A 25552-nucleotide genomic window follows, 5' to 3' on the forward strand; every position below is an offset into this window, starting at 1 on the left:
GACCCTGGACCACAAAACCAGTCATAAGTAGCACGGGTGTATTTGTAGCAATAGCCAAAAATACATTGTATGGTCAAAATGGTCGATTTTTATCAAAAAATCATTAGGATATTAAGTAAAGATCATGTTCCATGAAGATATTTTGTAAATATATTAAAACTTAATTTTTGATTAGTAATATGCATTGCTAAGGACTTCATTTGGACAACTTTAAAGTTAATTCTTCAGTATTTAGATTTTTTTTTTTCTTTTCTTTTTGGCACCCTAAAAACCATACATCAATGGAAAGCTTATTTATTCAGTTTTCAGATGATGTGTAAATCTCATTTTTGAAAAATGTACCCTTATTACTGGTTTTGTAGTCCAGGGTCACAAATACTTCTTTGCAAAAATAGGGACTTGGGATGCCCTTGCTTTTTAAAGTGAAATAGGGCCCACTGTCTCCATCCTGAAAACATTAATGATGACAGGTATCTAAACACACTGTACAAAAATGGAATTAAATTGAGTGCTTGTTTAACTCTCATTTTAAACAGTTTATATGTTAAGAATATGCATTTCTCATATAAAGAATATATAAGAATAATTAGCACGTCTTTGTGCGTCAGAATTTGACGGGCACTTTAAAAACAGAACCACGTCGCATCTACATTTTCGTGATGCCCGCCTCCTACGTCCGGATTGGCTATCGAGATTTAAAAGCTGTCTACGATTGGTCAGTTTAGGGGTCACTCATTTTACTACGCCCAACCATTGTGGGCAGAGATCAGATGAAGGGCGGGGCTTATCGGAATACGGGTGGGGAAAAGTAACGTCTGGTTTGTGTGTCAATGCTGAACTTCTAGGAAGTGTTGAATAAAATTCAACCGAGCACTGTTTCACCTGACGAGCAACGATGGACAAGTTGCGTCGTGTATTGAGTGGACGAGAGGAGAATGAAGAAGTGGGACTTACAGCACAGGTACAAGGAGAACGTGTGTTTATTTGCAGTGTGACTTCGTCTGTATTTGATAGGCCCTGTAGAGTTTATGTAGTACTGTAAATTCACACAGTGGTGGTATTTTAACTTCCTTTTGGTTCTTATAAAAGTGCTGTGATACAGTAGAGGTAGCAGATGTTAATACCATGGTTATAAAAGCATACCATATTTATACAGCATGGTACTCTAGTGTCCTTCAAAGAATACTGTGCTAGTATGTTATTACCATCATGACAGTGTTAAATAATAACAACAACAACATGGTAGTGTCATATCACAGACCATAGTATTACCATGGTACTTTGTAGTCAGTGTAGTGTTGCTCTATTTTGAACCATACTGATATTAGATGTTACTCTGTCTTCTGTGTGTTTGCAAATAATTGTTATGTGATAATGATATTTGTTAACATTGCTGATTTTACATGCTTCCTGATGGGAAGGATCATGTGAGGTGAGTTCATGACCTCTGGATGTTGTTTAGTTTCTGCAAGCCAGTCTGAAACTGGGCTTTAAACACACTGTTGCAGACCTTAGTTGTTTTTCCATTTAAAATAACACTTGATGTTTTACATACAGTAGTGTCTTAAAGGGTTAATATCATGAGGTGTCATATTTTATGTGATGCCTTTAAGATTCATCATACTTTCAAAACATGCACAGTGAGCTCTACAGTGCTGTGATGTGTTGTTTTTAGTTATATACTACACATGTATTTATCTCTGAAGTATCAACCATTCTGTTAATCTTAACAGTTTAGGGTGTGGTGCATGGATGGTCAACATGTGAAGTTTTATAGAGAAAGCAAGAACAATAGTACATTTTCTTCCTGTGGGTCTGTGCATATATAAATCAAGAGGCATTTTTATGAATCAGATGCAGTCAAAAGCAAGCTAAAAGCATGAACCCTTGATGTTTGTTCATGGGGCATTATGAACCATGTGACATCCTGTGATTCTTCTCTGTAGATCATGGACGGCGCAACACTCAGTTTCGGCACACGGGTGAAGTGGTTTGTCATTTGTTTTGCAGCAGGAGTCCTGTGCTCAATACTTGTGAGTTAACTTTCCTCATTATTTCCCCATGAAGGTCTTTATCTGTCCAACAATTTGCAGCCACACAGGCCTAGTTGGTTTCTAAGACTCTGAGTAATTTGTTGTTACGTTACTCTTTTAAGGAATAGTTCACCCCAGGGCTGTAACTACCATGTTTGGCAATATTTGACAAAAGTTTGATTGTTAACTTGCAATTTTTGATGGCCAAATTGTCGCCCCCAATATTTGATGTTTGGCAGTATATGACAAATAAATAAATTAATAAATAAATGTTTGCACTGCTCAGTAATGTCAAAATGATTGAAATAGTCAGTCAAATCGAGAAGGCGGGCTTTACTGCTCACAGAAACTGTGCAAATTCCAGCTCGTCTATTTGTTTTATAACAGCGAAAGAGTGCGGGGTAAGATGAAAGTAGTTATGCGGTAGCACGTAGCAGGAGCGCAGTGCCGCGATTGTTTCGGCACCGAGTCAATTTTTCCTGCGCCGCTTGCGCTGAATTAAAGTCACAGCGCATAGTTCTTGATCAAAATTGACCCGATTAACATTAAAAATAACAAATTTCACCATCAAATCATGTAAGTGATGTGTTTCGTGTTTCACAATCACCATATGAAAAAATAAAACACATCACTTCCACAAGTTTTTGCCCAAACTTCAAAGGTCTGTTAAATTAATAAAATTAGAGGCATTTATTAGCTTTAATATTACTTTTTCAATCCAATTACATTTTATTGTTGGAAGTCTTTCCAAAATTTGTCTTGGATCTCACTGCGTGTCTCACATCAGTTCACATCGATAATTACTAAACAAACAACACAATAGACGCACCTTAATACAAAAAACAACAGTATAAACACACGGATACAGTGCATTAGAATAGTGAATCCTTTCTAACTTCCAGAGCCCAGAGGCCTATTTGAACCCCCAATTCTGATTTATTAATTTTACAGACTGATACACAGAAGATTTACATAACATAGCCAATTCAATCTAGCATATGCAACATATTCCTCATGCAAAATGTGAAAAGGGTCAGACATAATTTTTCCTGACAGGGTCTGCAATTTATTTTCGTATACACATCTTGAAAACTTGGCTCAAATTTATCGTGTAAACTACCTATATATATATATATATATATATATATAATAGCCTATATGTTATTTACATATGTGTATGGGACAGAGGGGAGGGGACACGGTCGCATCACAGAGTATGCTGGCCATATCATACATCAAAGCACATGGCACACAGTGTTTGGAGGAGAACGCTGGAAAATATGACAGAAATGACGATACTTAAAAGCCGCTTAAAAGTAAAAGAAAATGATTAAAAGCGGAGACGTCAAGTCAGACACTTTCTGTTCCCGTTAGTGACGCTCGCACATACTCTTATCACAGATAAAGTGAATTACTGTGAATTAAAGTACGCGGTACTTTGATGGCACATGTGATCGTAAGGCGGCTGCAAGCGCCGATCAAAGTCGGACAAATGTTCTAACAAGAATGCATTGCTTTTGTCAGGCGGCAGCCGATCTTTGCGGTGCCGCATGAAGTCGAATGCCACGTATGCCAAGCCTTTTAATGCCACATATAATGTACCACATGCTGATCAGAGGGATGTGGGTGGGATGTAATGCCAGAGTAAAGTTCAGCCACAACTTACACAACAGTGTTCAGATCATCTTTTTCCCTGACAAAATCAATATAATGCAATATTTCTATCTGCTGAATGTAAGCTTTTCCATATTCCAAGCTTGTATGCTGCACTGTTGACATCACATGTATGTGCGACTTTTTATGAAAATAAATCTAGGAATTATTCAATTGTTGTATTTTAAATCAGCAGGGTTGAGGCATCAAAAGTAACTAAGCTGTTTTATGGATGTAACTGTAATATTATTACTGAAATCTTATTGGTAATTAGTTACACTACTAGTTACTGCAAAAAGTAATATTATTACAGTAACTAAGTTACTAGTAACTAGTTACTGCCCAACACTGCATTTGAGTGTGTTGAAAGATCTGTTATAATGCTACTCTGTGCGTTCGTCACCTGTCTAATAAAATGCATAACATATTAAAGTGTATTTGGGGTTTCCATGTTTTCTACAAAATAAAACCAGAAAGTCGAGGGTGTATGACGTAAGGACACGGTCCGTGTCACTAGTTGAAATTGCTTATTTCTCTGGATTTAAACATTCTTCGAAACATTTGTAATAATGTAAGTACACAAGTCAGCAAAATATATAACACTGTTCTAGTGGTTTTTGGATATTTTAATAAGAAAATCGGTAACACTTTATTTTATGGTTCAACCTATTAGTTGCTTATTAGCATGCATATTACTAGAATATTAGCCATGTATTAGTGCTAATTAAGCACATATTAATATTAATGCCTTATTCTGCATGACCTTATTCTACATCCCTAATCCTACCCAATACCTAAACTTAACAACTACCTTACTAGCTATTAATAAGCAGCAAATTAGGAATTTATTGAGGGGAAAAGTCATAGTTAATAGTTAACAAGTGTTACCAGAAAATCTTACATATTGTGGCTTTAATTTAAAAATGATGAAATGCTACTAAGCACCATTGATCATTGCATGTTACATAAGCTCTTGCCATGCAACAAATATGCCTGAATATGCACAGTTTGAATATATATACGATCGTAAATGTTAATTGAGAAGTTTGAATAACAGGTTAGATTTTTGTGTTTCTCACACACACAATTGGCAGCAAAACACCATTGCTTTTTGCAGTACAACCCATGTGAAACCATGATCACAAATGGGTGGAATTGGATGCCCTAATGACACCACCCTGTTCTTTTTCCCCCTACCAATTGCTTTCAGTTGGTGTGTGGTTTAGCCACAGCAGAGTGATAACACATTACTGATAACACTTACAGCGGCAACCATAAACTATGCATGCAGACTGCTGTACATCATACCAGGGAGGATTTTTTTTAAAACTATAACATCTGTGTGAATCAGAAATCCACTAAAAATCACATTGACACCTGCTTGTTGGACTGGTCACTGCATGCAAACATGGTTAAACAAGTTAGTTGTAATAAAAGCTCTAGCATACCACTTCATGAATGTGATATTTTTGTTATCGCATGCAACAACATTCATACAGTTTTGAAATGTGATTAAGTTCCAAACACTAATTGGGGCCACTGTATATTTTATGCAGCGCAAAAGCTTTGTAAGACCACTAGGTGGCAGGACTGCTTAATTTGTTCATGTACAAACTCTGAATTTGATAGAGGCTTAATCAAAATGGTTTTCTTTAGCACAGACAGGTTGTTTCAGCGAAATGTTTGAAAATGTACTAACAAGTCTTATTACATCTTCTGAAACAGGGAACTGCACTCCTCTTCTTGCCCAAAGCTGGTGTTAATTTGTTTGCTGTATTCTACACCCTTGGAAATGTTGCAGCAATTTCAAGGTAAGTGTAATTATGGCTGGGTGTTGGGCATGCATGCAATGGAACAGTTTCTTAAATGTCGATTCAGTGTCATTATTCTGTATGTGTGATTAGATTCACTGTATATTAAGTGCTTTACAGTTTTGACACTTTCTACAGATATGAAACCGGTAAAAGGCACACATCCCACATTTTTATTGTGAATATTATTAGTTATGCTACATTAAATGTTATGAAACATAAAATCAATAATTTATTTTACGTGTTGTCGCCTGGATGGCATGCAGGCTTAACCATTCGACACAGCTACAAAAATTATTGTAGCAATCATATATTTTCTTTGATTTAATTTACATTTGTGACCCTGGACCACAAAACCAGTCTTAAGTGTCAATTTTTCAAAATAATCCGAAAGCATAAATAAGCTTTCCATTGATGTATGGCTTGTTAGGATAGGACAATATTTGGCTGAGATACAGCTATTTGAAAATTTGGAATCTGAGGGTGCAAAAAAATCTAAATATTGAGAAAACTGCCTTTAAAATTGTCCAAATGAAGTTCTTAGCAATGCAAATTACTAATCAAAAATGAAGTTTTGATATATTTATGGTAAGAAATTTACTAAATATCTTCATCGAACATGATCTTTACTTAATATCCTAATGATTTTTGGCATAAAAGAAAAATCTATAATTTTGACCCATACAATGTATTTTTGGCTATTGCTACAAATATACCCCAGCGACTTAAGACTGGTTTTGTGGTCCAGGGTCACATTTATCAGTGACTACAACATTTAGTCTCAAACTGGTCAACCCCTATTGATTGTTTATTTTTTGCTAAATCTACAAACCTGTTATCCTTATTTTTCCTGCATACAAACAGTAATTCTATATATATATTTATTCCATGGTCTGTCTGAATACTGGATTCTGATTGGCTGGCAGGTATGCAGTATAACCGTTTAATGCACAGGTAGTTTCAAGTCAGTTTAATCATTGTTCTATATTAATGCACTTCCGCTTCGCGTCGGGCGGTTCTTTTGCCTCCACGTCGTGCATTCAAATCCTTTAATGCACAGCTAGCTGTTGATTATCCCTTACATGTATACAGTATCTCACACAAAGTGAGTACACCCCTCACATTTTGGCAATCATTTTAGTATATCTTTTCAAGGGACAATTCTATAGAAATTAAACTTGGATATATTTTAGAGTAGTCAGTGTGCAACTTGTATAGCAGTAAAGATTTACTGTCCTCTGAAAACACCTCAACATACAGTCATTATTGTCAAAAAAGCTGTCAACAAAAGCGAGTACACCCTACGTGAAAACAGCTATACGTCGTTTAACCATGCAAACCCACATGTCCTATTCATCATGTTCATGTTTTTGTCTGCTTGACAGGACTATACAAATTTGTGTATCTTGTTTTAGAGCAGTTAAAATTTGGTGATTTGAGTACAATTCTCTCATACTGACCACTGGATGTTCAACATGGCACCTCATGGCAAAGAACTCTCTGAGGATCTGAGAATTAGAATTGTTGTTCTCTGCAAAGATGGCCGAGGCTATAAGGAGTTGAAACACCCTGAAACTGAGTTACAGTACAGTGGCCAGTGTCATACAGAGGCTTTCCAAGACGGGTTTGACTCGGAACAGGCCTTGCAAGGGTCGATCAAAGAAGTTGAGTCCTTGTGCTGTGCGTCAGGTGCAGAAGCTGGCTTCAAAAAACAGATGCATGAGTGCTGCCAGCATTGCTTTAGAGGTGGCAGAAGTGGAAGGTCAGCTTGTCAGTGCTCAGACCATACGCCGCACTCTGCAACAAGTCAGTTTGCATGGCCGTCATCCCAGAAGGAAGCCTCTTCTGAAGCTGGCTCACAAAAAAGCCTGCAAACAGTTTGCTGAAGACAACCTGGCCAAAAGCATGAATTACTGGAACCATGTCCTGTGGTCTGATGAGTCTAAGATAGATGAGGCTGATCGGATGAGGCTCAGATGGTGTCCAGCATGTGTGGTGACGCCCTGATGAGGAGCACCAAGAAAATTGTGTCTTGCCTACAGTCAAGCATGGTGGTGGTAGCTTCATGGTCTGGGGCTGCATGAGTGCTGCTGGTACTGGGGAGTTGAGGTTGATTGAGGGAAACATGGATTCCAACATGTACTGTGACATTCTGAAGCAGAAGATGATGCCCTCCCTTCAGAAACTGGGCCGAACGGCAGTTTTCCAACATAACGACCCCAAACACACCGCCAAGATGACAACTGCCTTGCTGATGAAGCTGAAGGTGAATGTGATGGAGTGGCCAAGTATGTCTCCGGACCTGAACCCTATGGAGCACATGTGGGGCATCCTCAAGTGGAAGGTGGAGAAGCACCATGTGTCTAACATCCAGCAGCTCCATGATGTTATTATGGAGGAGTGGAAGAGGATGCCAGCAACAACCTGCGCAGCTCTGGTGAATTCCAAGCCCAGGAGGATGAAGGCAGTGCTAGATAACAATGATGCCCCTACAAAATATTGACACTTTGGACACAGTTTTGACATGTTCACTTAGGGTGTACTCATTTTTGTTGCCCGTTATTTGGATAATAATGGCTATATGTTGAGTTATATTTAGAGGACTGTAAATTTGTACTTCTATACAAGCTGCACATTGACTACTCTAAAATATATCCAAGTTTCATTTGAGTAGTATTGTCCCTTGAGAAGATATACTAAAATTTTTGCTGAAATGTAAGGGGTGTACTCAATTTTGTGAGATACTGTATATATGTATATATATGTATATGTAGCAAATGTCAGCTGACTCTTGTTGTTGTTGTTGTTTTTTTCATTGCAAAAAATGCAATTATATTATCACCCTGCTCTTTATTTGAAGTTGGTCACAGCATGTAAATGCTGTATACATGCATACATCCACATGCATGCTGTATAGTATACTCACTGCCCTAGAGTGATAAATACTTAGCAAATCTCAACTGCTTGATTGCTTGTATCATTACAAATTGTAAACCTTATTAGAACATTTTGTAAATGAGATTAAAGCCCAGCTCCAATCTTCGAAATGCAACTGTGAGGCATGAAAATATTAAAATATTCTAAACATTAACATCATGATTTTCTGTAATGCTGCTTTGAAACAGTATGTATTGTGAAAAGCACTATATAAATAATTTTTTACTTTGACATTTGGGCGTTCAAAAGAATCCAAAATGATCTGTTAGTGATTTGCTTGCATTGCCCAGATCAGCTGTAGTTTTTTTATTTGTTTGTTGATGATTTAGTTTTCTGCTCACAGAATATGAAAACATAAATGACAAAAAAAAAAAAAAACACTCTCCCAAGTGGCTACAGTTGTCCTAAAATGGACCTGCACATCAGGAATTTGTTCATGTCTTTGTTACATGTCAGCTGAAGGCATGATTGCATAAAGAGGCTGGCAGGATTAGTCCTCTAAAACCATGCATTTGCTGTGGTTTCATAACTTTGTGCTTTGTCAATGCACCAGCTCAGAGGATGGCAATATAACATTCTTTTTCAAGTTGTCAAAGTCTTGTAACTTCCCTTCACAAATGTACTCTGGCTCCCATTGACATGCATTGTCTTTTAAGTAGGGCTTAGAAGTTTGTTCTCCTCCTCTTACAGTGTTGTTGGGTTGCCATGTGGCAAGATGTTCTGTTCTCAAAGACTGAAACGGGTCTGTCTGGTTCTCTGAAATCACCAGCAGGCTGAATGGTTTCAGTAATCAATACAATATTTTAAATGGATGATTGAATTGTCTATGCACGGTCTAGTTTTGAATCAGTTGATGATTCATTTGTCAGTGTTTAGTGTGTCGTTAACTTTTATTATTACCAACAGGAAAGATATAAAGCACTAAGAAAGAAACCAGGTCGTCTTGCATGATGAGCCCTGACCCTTAGTTACAGTTTGAGAATAGCCAAACAAAGTTCATCAAGGCCAGATGATTCCTGCTGGTCATGATAGTTCACACCTGTCAGCAGTTGCAATGTCACGAATAAAAAAAGTATATATAAATTTCCCCCTTTGATTTTGGGATGAAATACTACCTGGAACATTTTGGATGTAAATGAAGTGTAATGTAGCTAAAATTCCAGAAAAGCATGACATTGCAGTCACTTATTTCCAGTCATGATGCAGGAACCAGGAAGAGACCCAGTTAGTAACCAGGGCAGTGAGATGGAAAAGTGACCCAGAAGAATTCCCTTGGCATTCTCCCAGACTGCACCTCTGCATATCCGGAGACCACTTTTTACTTTGAAGAACTAGACCCTGTGAGAAATCATTAAACTGAGCCATTCGGCCACTTCAGTAAAGCTCCGATCAGGTTTGATTAGTAACCAGACTCTGTCCTTAATCACAGACTTGTCCTGACAGAGCTACAGAGGTGAAGTCTTTAAAGTGAAGGGTCATGCTGTCTGGGTTACCTGCTTTAAATACACAACACTGGTTCTGGGCATGGTAGCGGTTTGGAAACCTACTGGCATGACATATTAGCAGGTAGCATCAGGAAACCTCATTTAAAGGCCGTGACCCAGACTGAAGACATGATGCAGATCATGCTGTTTATTTACAGCTCTGCATTTACATTTAGAAGACCTGTTGGTTATTGTACAATATAGCATTTTCTTTTTTGCAATATAGTAATGAGAATGACGTTTGAGTTGTTTTTGGTATTTGTATTTGGAACTGGGGGGGGCTCAATTTTTATGACAAAAAATAATCCTAAAATAGGTTTCATGTTTCTTTTGAAAAAAGATCTGAGCATATTCTTGACAGGTTTTGTGAATTCAGATCGTTCGTGTCTTGGTCTTTGTTTATTGCATTTAGCTTGAAGTAACTCGTATGGTAGAGGAGAAGCAAGCGAACAAGCCCTTTTTCTTCTGTAGACGGTTAGACCGCGTTTGAAAATGTCCGATTATGGCCGCCCTCGATGCCTGCTCTCGTAGGAGAGAGGATGACATCATGGCTGGCTCGTGCATTAGTGTTTCTGTGATCTAATGAGTGTCCTGGTTAAGGTTGCTTGAGTAATGCAGGGGAGATGGGTTCAGCCCCCTGGGACCTGAGCACAGACTATCTACTCTCAGTGAGTCTGCGTCATTGTGATGCTAACTGATTGTGCTGATGTCTCACAGCATAAATTAATAATAAAAAAAGCTATATAGATTCAGCAATTATGCTAATTGGTGCCTTTGGTGTCTTCCTGTCACTCAAGTGAAAATCAATGCAGTTTTGCTTTCGTGAGGTCAAGAGATTTAAAATTTGTAGCTACTACCAAGAGCTTGGTAATATTCGTGATAAATTTGTGATGATTTTGCTTGTGATGAAGTTAATAATGATTTCAATGTGTTTTTAATTTGCCTGTTTAATTTACAAGACATCCATTGACAGATTTTAGCGTCTGTTTAGTTCATTTTAGTTAGTCTGTCTGAACTCTATTTCAGTGATTAGATTACTGTTCAAAGATCTGATTAATAAAGTAAAGAAGTAATGATTGAATGATTAAATATCATAATTTCTCAAGTTTAAAGTTTTTCTAAATCACTTTGGTTTGATTTTAGAATTTCATATTTCTGAACAATGAATTACTTTTTCACATCAGATTTAAATTTCCTATTAATTTAGGCAAATTGCATGTGTTGTGGAAAGTACAAAAAAGTACAATTGCCTACAATTTTTCACAATAACAATAACATTGCTTGATGATCTAACCTGACACATTAAATCTCAGTTGAATCTTATCAACTTCTGAACATTCTCTCATCATGTGAGCCATCACATGCAAAATGATTCAATTATCAAAATCTGTCAGACATGCATGTATATTAAATAAATAGCATGGAATGTTTTATGTTTGCATGTAACACTGCATACAACTGTGCATATTCGTTTTTCTGAGTACTATATAGTATTGTAGTATTTTACTTTCAGTTGACATCCGTAAAGAAATAAGTTTGGAGGAAATGCATGAAAGTGGGAAATGAATATCATCAACATATTCTTCTCCTAAATTATTAATGACTGATTAATGCACCTAATGAGCACCTTTGGTGTTTACTGTGAGTGATGGATACATGTGCCTTGTGATTGAGCTCATTCTGTGTCTCTGTTTGTCACAGCACCTGTTTCCTGATGGGCCCATTCAAACAGCTGAAGCGAATGTTTGAGCCCACCAGGCTCATAGCCACTATTATGATGCTGGTAAGAAAGCCTCTGGCCCACCACACTGCGTCAGCACTGGAGAGCTAATGAGAAAAGACATTTTGGAAAGGCGAATTTAACCTCGTAGCAGAACAGTTGACTCATCCTTATTAGATATTCTCCTTATTAGATGTTCTTTTTACCTTGTCATTATATTAGATAACAAAATGTCGAACAAAGTGCATTTAAGAAAATAACAATGCACAAGCACACTTTTCAAACAAATAATTTTATATATATATATATATATATATATATATATATATAGCATATTTTGACATCAATTAAACAAACAGAATATTGATACAGAATAGAGAATATAGATATATTATAGTTAAAATAATGCAAGAAAGACACTGTTGAGTGATATGAGACTAGGATATCTACATAGGTAACAGTTTGCCTGGGACTTTACAGATATGCACATGCAGGCTAGCAGGGCAGAAGGAATGCTGCAGCCTTTTACAGTCACAAATCCAGAGGCTCTTAAAGGGACTACGAGGCATTAAGAGATTCAAAGGACTGCTGTAGTAATCCAGAAAAATCACAGTGGCTCTGTGTGACACTTTCCCATATAATCTGTTTTTGGTCTGAATCTGTTCACACTTGCTCCAGCACAACACAATAGGAAGCTTGTTGTAACCAGACTATCAAATGATTGCTACATATTTCTATGCAGAAGTATGATGGGCACCTTCTTATGTTGTTTATGATTGCAGTTCTCATTCAAGTTTCAAAATATGTCGAGCTATTTAATTACTCTGGATTACTGCCAGCTATAAAGAGAATAATAGGTGTTTGACTCACTAATATCATATTATCTGGAGTAATCCCAGATTGTTTATGTCACCAGCTGTTAATAGATTAATTGTTTCCACCTATATACAAGCATAGACATCTATGAAAAATCTTTTTCTATGCCATGGTTATTTGATCGTTGTTTCTTAACCTGTGTGTGCTTTTCCCCCAGCTATTCCTTGTGTTGACATTATGTGCAGTGTTTTGGGTAAGCTTTCTTCATAACAGGTTCATTGCTGATATTTGGTTGACTGGTCACTTGAGAAAATGTACATTATTCATATTTTATTTCTCTTTGTTGCCTTGCAGTGGGGCAAAAGGGGTCTGGCGATCATCTTCTGCATTTTGCAATTTTTGGCTATGACATGGTAAGTGATAGACTGTGAGTCATCTTAAAACATATGCATGTATATATGTATAAGATTTGTTTCAGCTAATAAGAAATGATTATTGTTTGAAACAAAACTTTTTTTATGTCTTTGTTAAAATGTTTGTCTTACTCAGAGACTTCAGTTTTGTAGTTTGTTTATGTTTAGATGGTTTCTAAAAGATTTTAAAGCAGTTTTTGGTTTACTGTTAGTGTAATTGAAAGTAACTAGAAAAGGTTTTGTTTTTCAAAATAAACCAGCTTGGCAAAGCCTCAAATTAAACTTAAAATAAAATAAAAATAAAAAATAAATAAGTGAATGAATGAATGATTGAATGAACGAAATAACGCATGAAGTTTGAATGAAACATCGTACATAGATGGGTGGATAAAATGTCATTGAAAGTATGGAATTTTACGATTTTTTAAAAATAATTTATAATCTTTCAAAAGTCAGCTTATGAATTAATACATTTAAATATAATTGTTTTAGTTATAATCGATTCTGGAAATCGCAAATCACACGGAATGTGATAATACAGTCATATGCAGTAGCCTAGCCTGCTGACCTTTCATCTAAAGATAAAGTTTCAGTGTACTGGTGATATCATGATATTAGTCTTTGTGTATATGTATGAGTGTTTCATGAAGCTTATCCTGGAATTTAACTATAGGCCAAATGCTAAATCACACTAGCAGCTAAAGACCTGAGCACTTTCGGTAGTGCTGTGCCCAGGGTACCTAAAACAAATTAGCAGCTTTCTCTGCTCTTCCCTGGAACCCTGCTGCGTGAACATCATCTAGTGTAGGCTGATTACCTGTTAATTAAACCATGCATGCAATTTGTCATCAATGTCTGGCTGCAGGTTTAGAGGCAGGTGGTCGAGTCCTTGGCAAGGTGAGAAAGTGGGCCAGAAATAGGCGCATGATCAGAAGGAGTGATGTGACTAATGAGAGGATTGATTATATACTGTAGGTAGATTGTAGGTGTAACTGATGGAAGATGGTGTTCCTTAAGACTGAAGTAAAACATTCTGTCAAGAAACTAAGGAAAAATGCAAGCATTTTATTATTATTTTGCAAACGAAAAAGCTATATCAGCAGTGTAGCGATGTATGAAGCAGAGTTCGCACAAAAGCCAAACCAGTCAGCTTTCTGTTGGTCATTGCGGTGAATCCATGTGAACAAACTGTTGACTGTGGAAATATTTTGTCTTTATGGGAAATTCCCAATCAAGTTTATACTCTTGAAATTACAAGATTTTGTTCGCAAAGTTTTGCAAAACACCAGTAAATGTGACCACACCTTTAGGTTTAGGGATTTGAACAAACCCAAAACGCTTTTAAACTTTGCACGTAATTCAGTCTGTACTGTTTTTTCCAAGAAATTAAATGATGCCTTAAATTGTGTGGCTTGCACTATTTCTGTTCTAAGGAATTAAATGATTTTCATCTGCTGGTTGTTAAAACGGGTGAAAAAAAAAGAAAAAAATAATTGTAGGGCCATATCTAGAGACTATAACAGAGAAATTATCCTAGCAACCACATCCATTTCAATGTATCTTTTTTTCAACTGTAAGTTTGTCCATGCTTTGACTTACATGAGGGAGCTCTTAAAGGCTGCTCACTGCCCAAGAATGATAGTTAGAGAGAGACGGGCAGATGGGCAGTATTCCCGTGCCACTAAAGCAGCTAAGTGGAACTGGGCAGCAGAAATAATCTGATCCTCTAAGCGTGTCCTGACCCTTTCACTTGGCCACGAACAGCGCACAGGTGCAGAACCAGGTGGACGAGGCTCACCGCTTCACTACTTCACACAAACTCCACGAGACGAGAGGAATGTTGTGTGTTTGTGGAGTGTTTTATTTGCTACATTAAACCTAAATGTCTTAACTTTATATGGATTCCACACACATGGTTTCTCTCTGTTACAGCTAGAAAAGTTCTTCTAAACAAACTTTGGATGTTGCTTTGACAAAGCTATGCCTGAAAGTTTAAGAAAACTTTGAATGTCATGTTATATTTTACACAGCATTTCTAGTATGATAGATTGTCAGAGGAACAGAGAGGAAACACTGTGTGTTTGTGTGTGTGTGTGTGTGTGTGTGTGTGTGAGTGAACTGGTATATATGGTTTATGAGGACACAAATCTATACAATAACATGGGTACTACAACGTGAAGGTGGTTTATGAGGACACTGTCTATGTCCCCGTAAACCAAAAGGCTTAAAAAAACATACTAAATGGTGTTTTTTTTGAAAATCAAAGGGTAGGGTTAGGTGTAGGGTTGGTGTAGGGCAATAGCACATACAGTTTGTACAGTATAAAAACCATTACGCCTATGGAGAGTCCCCGTGAACCACATATACCAGACTGTGTGTGTGTGTGTGTGTGTATACTGGTTTCTGTGGTTTACAGGGACAAAATTTGTATAATGACATGGGTATGACAGTGGTATTACAATTTGAAGGTGGTTTATGAGGACACTGCCTATGTCTCCGTAATTCAAAAGGCTTAAAAAACATACTAAATGGTGTTTTTTTGAAAATCTAAAACTGCACAAAGTTTCCTGTAAGGGGTAGGTTTAGGTGTAGGGCAACAGCACATACAGTTTGTACAGTATAAAAACCATTACTCCTATGGAGAGTCCCTACAAGCATAGCAAACCAGACGTGTGTGTGTGTGTGTGTGTGTGTGTGAGTGAGGATGGCCATTTGAGTGCTCCTGGCTGCCCAGTTTTTCACACGTCAATGGGCCAGATTTTATTGGCCATGTAATTGCCGTCAGTTTCACTGTGAGGACATTCTCTTCCTTCACACTGTGACACAGACCACCGCCAGCCTTTCTCTGACAGCAGTCGCTCTGGCAACCGCTTTAACTGCATGTATGAAGAGGATACTGGGAAATCTGTAGAGAGGATTCCTTGATGCTAGACATTTCTGAGAAGCTGTCAGTGCATTAGCATTTAATTTGAAGTCAGTAGTGTGTAACAAATCCATAATCAATTTTTTAATCAACTGAAACACGGGGCTTATTTTGGAACTTATTTTAGACTGTATATTCTTTATACTTTGGATTGTTGTACACTCTCAGAAATAAAGGTACAAAAGCTGTCACTGGGGCGGTACCTTTTCAAAAGGTACACTTTTGTACCTATTAAGTTCAAATATGTACACTTTAAGTACTAATATGTACATTTAAGGTACCAAAATGGACCTTTAAGTACAAACATGTACCTTTTGAAAAGATACTGCCCCAGTAACAGCTTTCGTACCTTTATTTCTTAGAGTGTACTGTCTGTCTGTCTGTCTATCTATATCTATCTATCTTTGTGTGTGTCTGTGTCGTCTTATAAGTTTATTTATATAATTTATATATAAATGCATAAATTATGTAAATTGTTATTTATATAGAAATGAAATTAAATGTAAATCAATGCTTTTATTTAGCAAGGATGCATTAAATTGATCAAAAGTGACAGTAAAGGCGTTTAAATACAAAAAATTACTAAAATACATAATATTTCTATTTCTAATATATTAGATACATTCTCTGTTCATCAAAGTACACTGAAAACCCTGAGTGTTTTTTTTTTTTCGTTTTTTTTAAACTGTACTTTTGGTCAAATAAATGTAGCATTGGGTGAGCATAAAAGCCTGAACACTTGAGCTCACAGGGAAAACACATCTACTATTACGTCATTTCATTACTTTAAAAGCAAGCTGTAACTGGCATCTATGACATACTTATGGATTTACTCCTTTATTTTCAGATTTTTTTGAATCTGCTAAGCTTTTAATGGGACATTAGGTATTAACACTGTGTGTTTGTGTGTTTTTAGGTACAGCATCTCCTACATTCCATTTGCACGGTAAGTAAACACCTCCTCACCTGAGTTCTTCAAAATTGATTTGATTTTGCCTACATTTTAAAATTTTGTGCATTTTATTATTATTTAGATAATGAAATATCACTGAAATATGATTTAATAAGTCATGTCGATGTTGTAAATTAAGGCAATGAGAGGCAGTTTATTCCAATGATTTTAGCACAATGAAGTGTGCAATGTTGCCTGGCAACTGTAAAAGTTCTACTGGTAAAAAAAAAGGTTAACAAAAACGATATTTACACTGTTATTGTAGACCTGCAGCTAGTTAAGTCTGATGCTGTAGCCTAGGTTGTATGGGCTCTATCTGTCATGTGCAACACCGAAGTTAACTAAACTAGATTAGCTCATACGCCAGTTTAACTCCCAGTTAACTTTGGTGGAAGTCAGAAGTTCGTCTCCAAATGGCAGCGTGTCAGACTGTGACACCCTCTCTCTCAGTTCATGTTTGTTGGGTGGGATTGGGTTGTGTACACATGGGGAGCTGAATTCCCTAAATGAAAACATGTTGTTATTTACTCATGGCCTTGCGGCTGTTGGCCTTCACCATATGGCACTAATCCCCTGCTGGAGCGCCGCTTTCCCAGTGCCATGCAGACGGCTGCTTGTTTTTCCACTGCAGTCATGAGCCCAGTAAAGTTCTTTATCTGAGACCTTAACAAAGATGTTTAAAAGGTATTTTGCTTATCCATATATGTTTCTTTAATTGGGCTCATTGTGGCAACCTACACTCTCAGGAAAAAAGCTGTCACTGGGGCGGTACCTTTCAAAAGGTATACTCTAGGTAGCTTTTAGGTACTAATATGTACCTTTACGGTACCAGGATGGAAACTTTAGGTACAAAGGTGTACCTTTTGAAAAGCCAGTGACAGCTTTTGTTTTTTCTGAGAGTATACTGAGACTATTTAAAGAATGTATGCTCTTACCTGTTGAAAGTTTGTTATATCTTGGATAGACAATGTTAGTTAATACGCAGTTAAAGATTATTATCGATCCATTAGAAATCTTTTTTATAAGCATGTATGTCATGACTCCTAAAAGGGTAGGAATATATTTGGAGTAAAATTAGGGAGTAGTTCATCCAAACTGCAAATTCTGTCATGGTTTGCTTCGATTATTTTATTTTTTTCTGTGGAGCACTAAGAGAAGAAATTTGGAAAAATGTTTGTGCTGCTCTTTTCCATACAATGGCGTATTGTAGCCATGGAATCCAGCCAACGAACTGGGTCACAGATCACAGGTTCTACCCTAAAAATAAACTTCTATGGCATACCTTACAGGATAAAGCCACATTCACACCAAGAACGATAACTATAACTATAAAGTTAACAATATTAGCGTCCACACCAACGAATGATATTTTCTGTTTATTCTAAGCGCACACCCGTCTGCCGCTTTAGATTCTCGAGCTTGTGATAGCAGGATGGATTCTGATTGGATGTCAATGTTTGTATCGTTCATCAGCTTTAAAAAATCGCTCTGAAAATTATTCCAATGATATCGTTTCTCTGTGCCTTTATCGTTATAGTTGTGGTGTGGACTCTGCTATTCTCTAATATTGAAAAAGATTTTTAGAACTATATATTTATCGTTATCTTTATAGTTATCGTCCTTGGTATGAACGGGGCTTAAGGCTCGTTGCCTTCCGTTGTCAATTGTGCTCATTTCTGTTGCATGTCATCAATATGGCAACCCGCGTGAGCGTCGAGTCTGAGGAGGAGGGGCAAGAGAAACAACTCTCCCAAATTTTGTATTTAGACTGTAGTGCAATTTCAGTGGAGAAGATTATCAATGTAAAATGAATTTTGGTCTGTTTATCTGTGGTGTTTAAGAAAAGAGCAGCATGGACATACAAAATTTCCTATTTTGTGTTCCATTGAATGCCATGAGAGTGAGTAAATTACAACAGAAAGCAACAAGAAGAATAATGTGGTGTAGAAAATTGAAGTGAAAATCATAAAAAGGGGTGGTGCAACAATGTAATGTAAAATCTAGCCTGTGGCAACACTCTAAACTAAACAAAAAGGCATCGTAAACAACTTACGACACAAAAAAACATTCAAGGGGCTTTGACTGGAATGTCGAGTATCATTGGATCTCTAAATAGAAAATAATATTTATAACATATAGCATCTCTTGCTGAACCCGACAACCCCCTCCTTTCCTGCCAGAGGTGCTGGTGCATGTTTCTGATGGATTCTGACAGCCAGGATGCCCCATCCCCCCAACCTTACGTCCTGCCTGCTTCAGAAAACAATTCCTCCTGAATGATTCCCTCTGTATTCCACCTGCTGCTTTAGTTTCATTCGAAGACCAAACCCTTGACTCATCTTTCCATTTATCTGTAGATGTTCATCTTTAGATGCCCCTCTCACCATTGTTTCATTGATGATTGTTTTCCTAGAAATAGCCGCACCCTTTGACAAGCTCAGTAATGCTGTTGTTGAGCGGTTGGGAATCATGGGTTAGGGCTCTTTTCATTGTGTTTTTGCTGGATTAGCATGAGCAGGCTCCACGTCATGAGCTGTTTATCCCACTGATCTGTTTTGAACATTGGGCTGTGCACATGTTTTTTCATGAGCATGCTGCATATCCGCAATCTAATATCGTGATGATTTTAATGCGCTTTTTATTTAGCCATTAGGATTCTTAAAGACCACATCATTAGATTAGATTCACTGTTCTTTGTCTCTCGAGTATGAGAGTGTTACGATGTTTGCATAGTGATTTAAACCGTTCACCCACATCTTGTTTGAATTCTGTATGACTTTATTTGTTCTGTGAAACAAAACAAAATATTTTCTTGAGTTTTATTAATTAATTAATTTATTTGGTCTTTAAGGAAAGTTTGGATCACAACAGTCTTCTAAATATCTTTGTGTGTGTGTGTGCCTGGTATTCATCACGTTATGAGGACCAAATGTCCCCACAAGGATAGTAATACCAGTAAATTTTGACCTTGTGGGTACATAGTCATGGCCAAAAATATCGGCACCCTTGGTAAATATGATCAAAGAAGACTGTGAAAATTAATCTGCATGGTTAATCCTTTCGATCTTTTATTTAAAAAAATCACAAAAATCTAACCTTTCATTGGATAATAAGAATTTAAAATGGGGGAAATATCATTATGAAATAAATGTTTTTCTCTAATACACGTTGGCCACAATTAACGGCACCCTTTTATTCAATACTTTTTGAAACCTCCATTTGCCAGTTTAACAGCTCTAAATTTTCTCCTGTAATGCCTGATGAGGTTAGAGAACACCTGACAAGAGATCAGAGACCATTCCTTCATCCAGAATCACTCCAGACCCTTTAGATTCACAGCTCCATGTTGGTGCTTCTTCTCTTCAGTTCACTCATTTTCTACAGGGTTCAGGTCAGAGGACTGGAATGGCCATAGCAGAAGCTTGGTTTTGTTGCTCAGTGACCCATCTTTGTGTTGTTTTTGAGGTTTGTGTTTGAATTATTGTACGGTTGGAAGATCCAAACATGGCCCATTATAAGATTTCTAACAGAGTCAGTCACTTATTGATATCTGTTGGTATTTGATAGAATCCATGATGCCGTGTGTCTAAACAAGATGTCCAGGACCTCCAGCAGAAATATAGGCCACAACATCAAACATACAGCAGTATATAACACATTTATCCCTGTGTTCACCAAACCCATCTTGAGTGTTTGCTGCTAAAAGGCTCATTTTTTAGTTTCATCTGACCATAGAAGCCAGTCTCATTTGAAGTTCCAGTCGTGTCTGATAACTGAATATGCTGGAGTTTGTTTTTGGATGAGCGAGGAGAATTTTTCTTGAAACCCTCCCAAACAACATGTGGTGATGTAGGTGCTGTTTGACAATTTTTTTTCTAAGGTTTTCTGACCCCGAGACTCAACTATTTTCTGCAATTCTCCAGCTGTGGTCCTTGGAGAGTCTTTATCCAACTCAAACTCTCCTTCTCACCGTGCATTAGGACGATATAGACACACGTCCTCTTCCAGGCAGTTTTGTAACATTTTATGTTGATTGGAAATTCTTAATTATTGCCCTGATGGTGGAAATGGGAATTTTCACTGCTCTAGCTCTTTTATTAAAGCCACTTCACTAATTTTTTCTTTTTCTGCACATCAGAAATATATTCTTTGTTTTTTTTTCATTGTGATGGATGATTAAGGGAATTTGGGCTTTGTTTTCCCTCCTATTTATATTTCTGTGAAACAGGAAGCCATGGCTGGATAATTTCATGTTCATAATCACCCTGGAAGCTCAAAATTGTGAATATGAATGGGAATATACTTCAGAGATATTTTACTCATAAGAAGGGGTGCCAATAATTGTTTCCAACGTGTATTTGAGAAAAACATTAATTTCATAATGATATTTCCCCCCATTTTAAATTCTTATTATCCAATGAAAGGTTAGATTTTTGTGAATTTTTAAAATAAAAGATCAAAAGGATTAACAATGCAGATTAATTTTCACAGCCTTCTTTGATCATATTTACCAAGGGTGCCGATATTTTTGGCCATGACTGTAGGTAACAAAGTAACATTTAGAAAACAAGCTTATAAATCATACACAATTAAGTTTTTTTTTGAAAATCTAAAAATGCAGAAAGTTTCCTGTGAGGGGTAGGTTTAGGTGTAGGGCGATAGATAATACAGTTTGTACAGTATAAAAACCATTACGCCTATGGAATGTCCCCGTAAAGCATGGAACGTGCGTATGTGCGTGTGTGTGTGTGTGTGCTTCACAGTACAAATCATATATTCGATTTATTTCCATGTACATTTTTGAAATGGACAAATGATTCACTTCAATTGATTCAAAACTAATTCTACGATTTAGAGTAGAATCCCTCAAAAAAATCTCATTGAACATTTCAAGTCTCGCTGATTGTAAACAAAACTCCTTGTTTACTCTTTTTCACCGTTTGAGAGAGAAATATTGACACACCGAAAATATTAGGCTGAAAAATATTTTTAGCCATATCAGCCCAGCCCTAATATGGAGCTAATGCTGCATTAAAGGTCTTGGCAACAATATATGCCTGCTTGAAATAATGGCTTCATTAATTAAAACATATAAGTAATATATAAATAAAATCTAAAACCTAAAATCTTTTTTTTTTTGCTTTATGGCCCAGACAAAATATCTACCAGAGGGGTTCTCTGTATTGTCCTTATGTGTAACAACATAACATATTTATATTTATGGGAATAATATGCTAAAAAAAAAAAAAAAATCCCTTAATGTCTCTACTTTTGTATTAGCCCAAATTGTTTTTTGCTCTCTGATCATTAAGTTCCAGCTTATTCAGCTTTTTTTTTTCTGAAGGAAATCCGCTCGCTGCGCTGGAGAGCCGGGGCTTTCGTTGCTCCGATATTTCATCAGAAAGCAGGGGGAGTTAATCATCATTTATTTATGTGCTGAGCTTTTAAGGCTAAACACTAAACAGTCTCCTGATCGCGCTGCTGTGTGGGTGCGTGTAATGCAGGAGGGATGAGTAACAGATCTGCAGACGTTCGTCAGTCTCCCTCCTTACTCTGTCGTTCTTTCTCTCTCTGATTCTCTGCTCTTTCTTTTAACCTTGACTGCTTTCACGCCCCCTCCACTTCCTGTGAATTTTGAGCATGACAAAGTCTGCATAGCAACACATTTAGAGAGGGTGACAGAGGCGGAGGAGAGAGGAAAAAGGGTGGAGGCTGAGGCGAGGAAGGCACCATGACCTTGTTCTGCTGTTGCCTTGGAGACCGTGATGGTTACCTCATCTTTTAGCTCCATATCAGGACTGGGCGACGTGGCTATAAATATTTTTCAGCCTAATAATTTCATCTCAATATTTGTTTTGCATTTGCTCTTGTTTCCTAATAAGACAGGACCATCATTTTCGACCAAAAAGCTATTATTGTAAATGCTATATGTGACCCTGGACCACAAAACCAGTCTTAAGTTGCTAAGGTATATTTATAGCAATAGCCAAAAATACATTGTATGGGTCAAAATTATTGATTTTTCTTTTATGCCAAAAATCATTAGGATATTATGTAAAGATCATGTTCCATGAAAATAGTTAGTAAATTTCCTACTGTAAATATATCAAAACTTAAATTTTTGATTAGTAATATGCGTTGCTAAGAACTTCATTTGGAGAACTTTAAAGGCGATTTTCTCAATATTTAGATTTTTTTGCACCCTCAGATTCCAGATTTTTAAATAGTTGTATCTCGGCCAAATATTGTCCTATCCTAACAAACCATACATCAATGGAAAGCTTATTTATTCAGGTGATGTAAATTGACCCTTATGACTGGTTTTGTGGTCCAGGGTCACATATTTATATATATAGTGTTTTGGCCTAATAACATCTGGCAAAGGGACTACCAATGAAATCTAGCCTTTGGGCTAATTTGGGTACATTTACATTTATAAATGATGATTAATGCACACTGTCCCTTTTTGTGAAATAATTTTTTTTTAAACATATACAGTACGTTATATATTCTATATTTTTGATTTAATCACTTTACAGAAATTACTTACAGTTCTTGTAACAGAAGTCTGATAAGTAAGACATCAAAGAAACATGCCTAAAAACATGACAGAAGCAGTTCAATAAAATTATCTGTAACACTTTACAATAAGGCCCCATTAGTTGATGTTAGTTAATTCATTAACTTACATTTACTAACAACAAGGGTTACACTTTATTTTAAGGTGTCCTTGTTACAGTGTAATTATACCTTTAGGTACTGAGCAATATTAATTTACTATATGTACTTACTTATATGGTTAGTGTTAAAGGAATAGTTCACCCAAAAATGAAAATTCTGTCATTAATTACTCACCCTCATGCTGTTCCCAACCCGTGAGACCTTCGTTCATCTTCAGAACACAAATTAAGATATTTTGGATGAAATCTGAGAGCTCTCTGACCCTCACATAGACAGGGACATAGCAAGGGTCATGAAACTTTCAAAGTCCAGAAAGGTACTAAAAACATCGTCAAAACATTCCATGTGACTTCAGTGGTTCAACCATACTTCTATGAAGCTATGAGAATACTTTTGTGCCAACTTATTGTTGAGGGTCAGAGAGCTCTCAGATTTCATCCAAAATATCTTAATTTGTGTTCTGAAGATGAACGAAGGTCTCACGGGTTGGGAACAGCATGAGGGTGAGTAATTAATGACACAATTTTCATTTTTTGGTGAACTATCCCTTTAAGATTAGGGTTCGGTTTAAGGTTACTTGCATGTAATTATGCACAATTTATTGTTATTATAACAGTAAGTAAATGTAACGTGTAACAAGGACACCTTAAAATAAAGATACTACAACAAGCAATACTTTAGTTACAGTATTTATTAATCATTAGTTAATAAAAGTACATCTGTTAAAATCCGTTAAATAATATTAACAAATACAACTTTTGATTTGAATATTTATAAATGTTGAAATTAAGATTAATGCATGCTTTAGAACTATTTTTCATTGTTATCTTTACTAATGCAATTAACAAATATGAACAAATGGAACCTTATTGTAAGTGTTAACAAATGATTATTGAAAATTACTGCCCCAAAAAGTGCACTCCAGTCATCAAAATCTATAACCTTCACTCCATAAGCACAATAAGGGGTTAGTCATGCGATGGTTTCCCGCCAAAACACAATAAAATATGCAAGAGCTCCACCCAACTACAACAAAGAAAAAAATTGTTCAAAACAAGCCCCCCCTTAGAATAAAGAATTAAATTGAACGTTAAGGTAATAAAGCGCATTAACATGCAGCTATGGGTTTATTTTGGATTAAGTATGGTTTTCATAATCAGTATTTTCATTATCCATCTGTTTCTCTGGATTTTGCTGTGAGCCTCCCATCCGTGCGTGATTCTGTCAGCTGTAAACATAAATGTCTTTTTTGTTTTCACAGGGATGCTGTTATTAAGTGTTTCACCTCCTGCTTGAGCTAAACTATCCAGTATTTCATCTGACGGTCAGACCTGCATAGTAAATATGTAAAAAAAAAAAAAAAAAAGAATTGTTTTTCTCTTTCTTCTCCAAACCACACTGTCCTCCATGACCTTAAAACATCTCCTCTTTTGTCTTAATATAATAATTTTAAATGAACATTGAGTAATATTAAGGGTGAATATGTAATATTTGCATTTATTATGAGCCTTACTTTTTTTTTTTTCTTTCTAAGGCTTTTTTGTTATTTTTATTTTGTGTGTGGCGGATAAATGCTTAATATACTGCCAGTAGAAAAAAAAAGTGCCTTGTTATTACATGAGATGTTTATGAATGAACTCAAATTACTACTGTTCACTTTTGTACAGAAAAAAAAAATGCATTTCTACCAAATATATTAACAAAAAATGAGAGAAAAGCCTTTTCGTATGATACCACACACACACCAAATGAATAAATGCAATACTCAAAATTTGTTCTTTCATTGGTTTGTGATGTTATTTGTCTGTCAAATGTTATAATCTTCTGGCAGATGTGTTCAGAATAACGATGTGTATAATGTTGGATGTTTGAGCCCAAGGCAACTCAGACAGCTGTCTCACCACGCACCGAGTCTCAGGAGATCAGCTGATGGTATTCCATCCGTCTAACCTGCGCTTTCTTTTTGTGCTTCATCTACAATATGTTTCTGTTTAATAAACCTATACCATTGTACAGATCTGTTCCTTACCTCCGAGCCTCACGTGTTCTTCACATGACCTAATAACCTGGAGCGGCTGGTCTGTTTTTAGACTGCCTAAGCAAGGAGACTGTGGTTCCACGGATGCGGT

General features: G+C 36.6%; 1 protein-coding gene across 1 annotated transcript; it reads left to right on the top strand.

Annotated features, from left to right (window-relative positions):
* Positions 1-796: 796 nt before the first annotated feature.
* sft2d1 (SFT2 domain containing 1) lies at positions 797-25451 on the top strand. Its single transcript, XM_058795687.1, has 8 exons — positions 797-961; positions 1947-2033; positions 5412-5497; positions 11620-11701; positions 12672-12707; positions 12809-12867; positions 16707-16736; positions 24685-25451. The coding sequence occupies exons 1-8, from the start codon at positions 896-898 to the stop codon at positions 24722-24724; spliced, it is 486 nt and encodes a 161-aa protein (XP_058651670.1). The 5' UTR covers positions 797-895; the 3' UTR covers positions 24725-25451.
* Positions 25452-25552: the final 101 nt, after the last annotated feature.

This window comes from Onychostoma macrolepis, chromosome 13 (assembly GCF_012432095.1).
Source record: "Onychostoma macrolepis isolate SWU-2019 chromosome 13, ASM1243209v1, whole genome shotgun sequence".
NCBI classification, from domain to species: domain Eukaryota; kingdom Metazoa; phylum Chordata; class Actinopteri; order Cypriniformes; family Cyprinidae; genus Onychostoma; species Onychostoma macrolepis.

Excerpts from the sequence above, each read along its gene's own strand:
- sft2d1 (XM_058795687.1), top strand. The coding sequence starts at position 896 with ATGGACAAGTTGCGTCGTGTATTGAGTGGACGAGAGGAGAATGAAGAA. Across the intron at positions 962-1,946 it reads AAGTGGGACTTACAGCACAG|ATCATGGACGGCGCAACACT; the intron begins GTACAAGGAGAA and ends TCTTCTCTGTAG. Across the intron at positions 12,868-16,706 it reads CAATTTTTGGCTATGACATG|GTACAGCATCTCCTACATTC; the intron begins GTAAGTGATAGA and ends GTGTGTTTTTAG.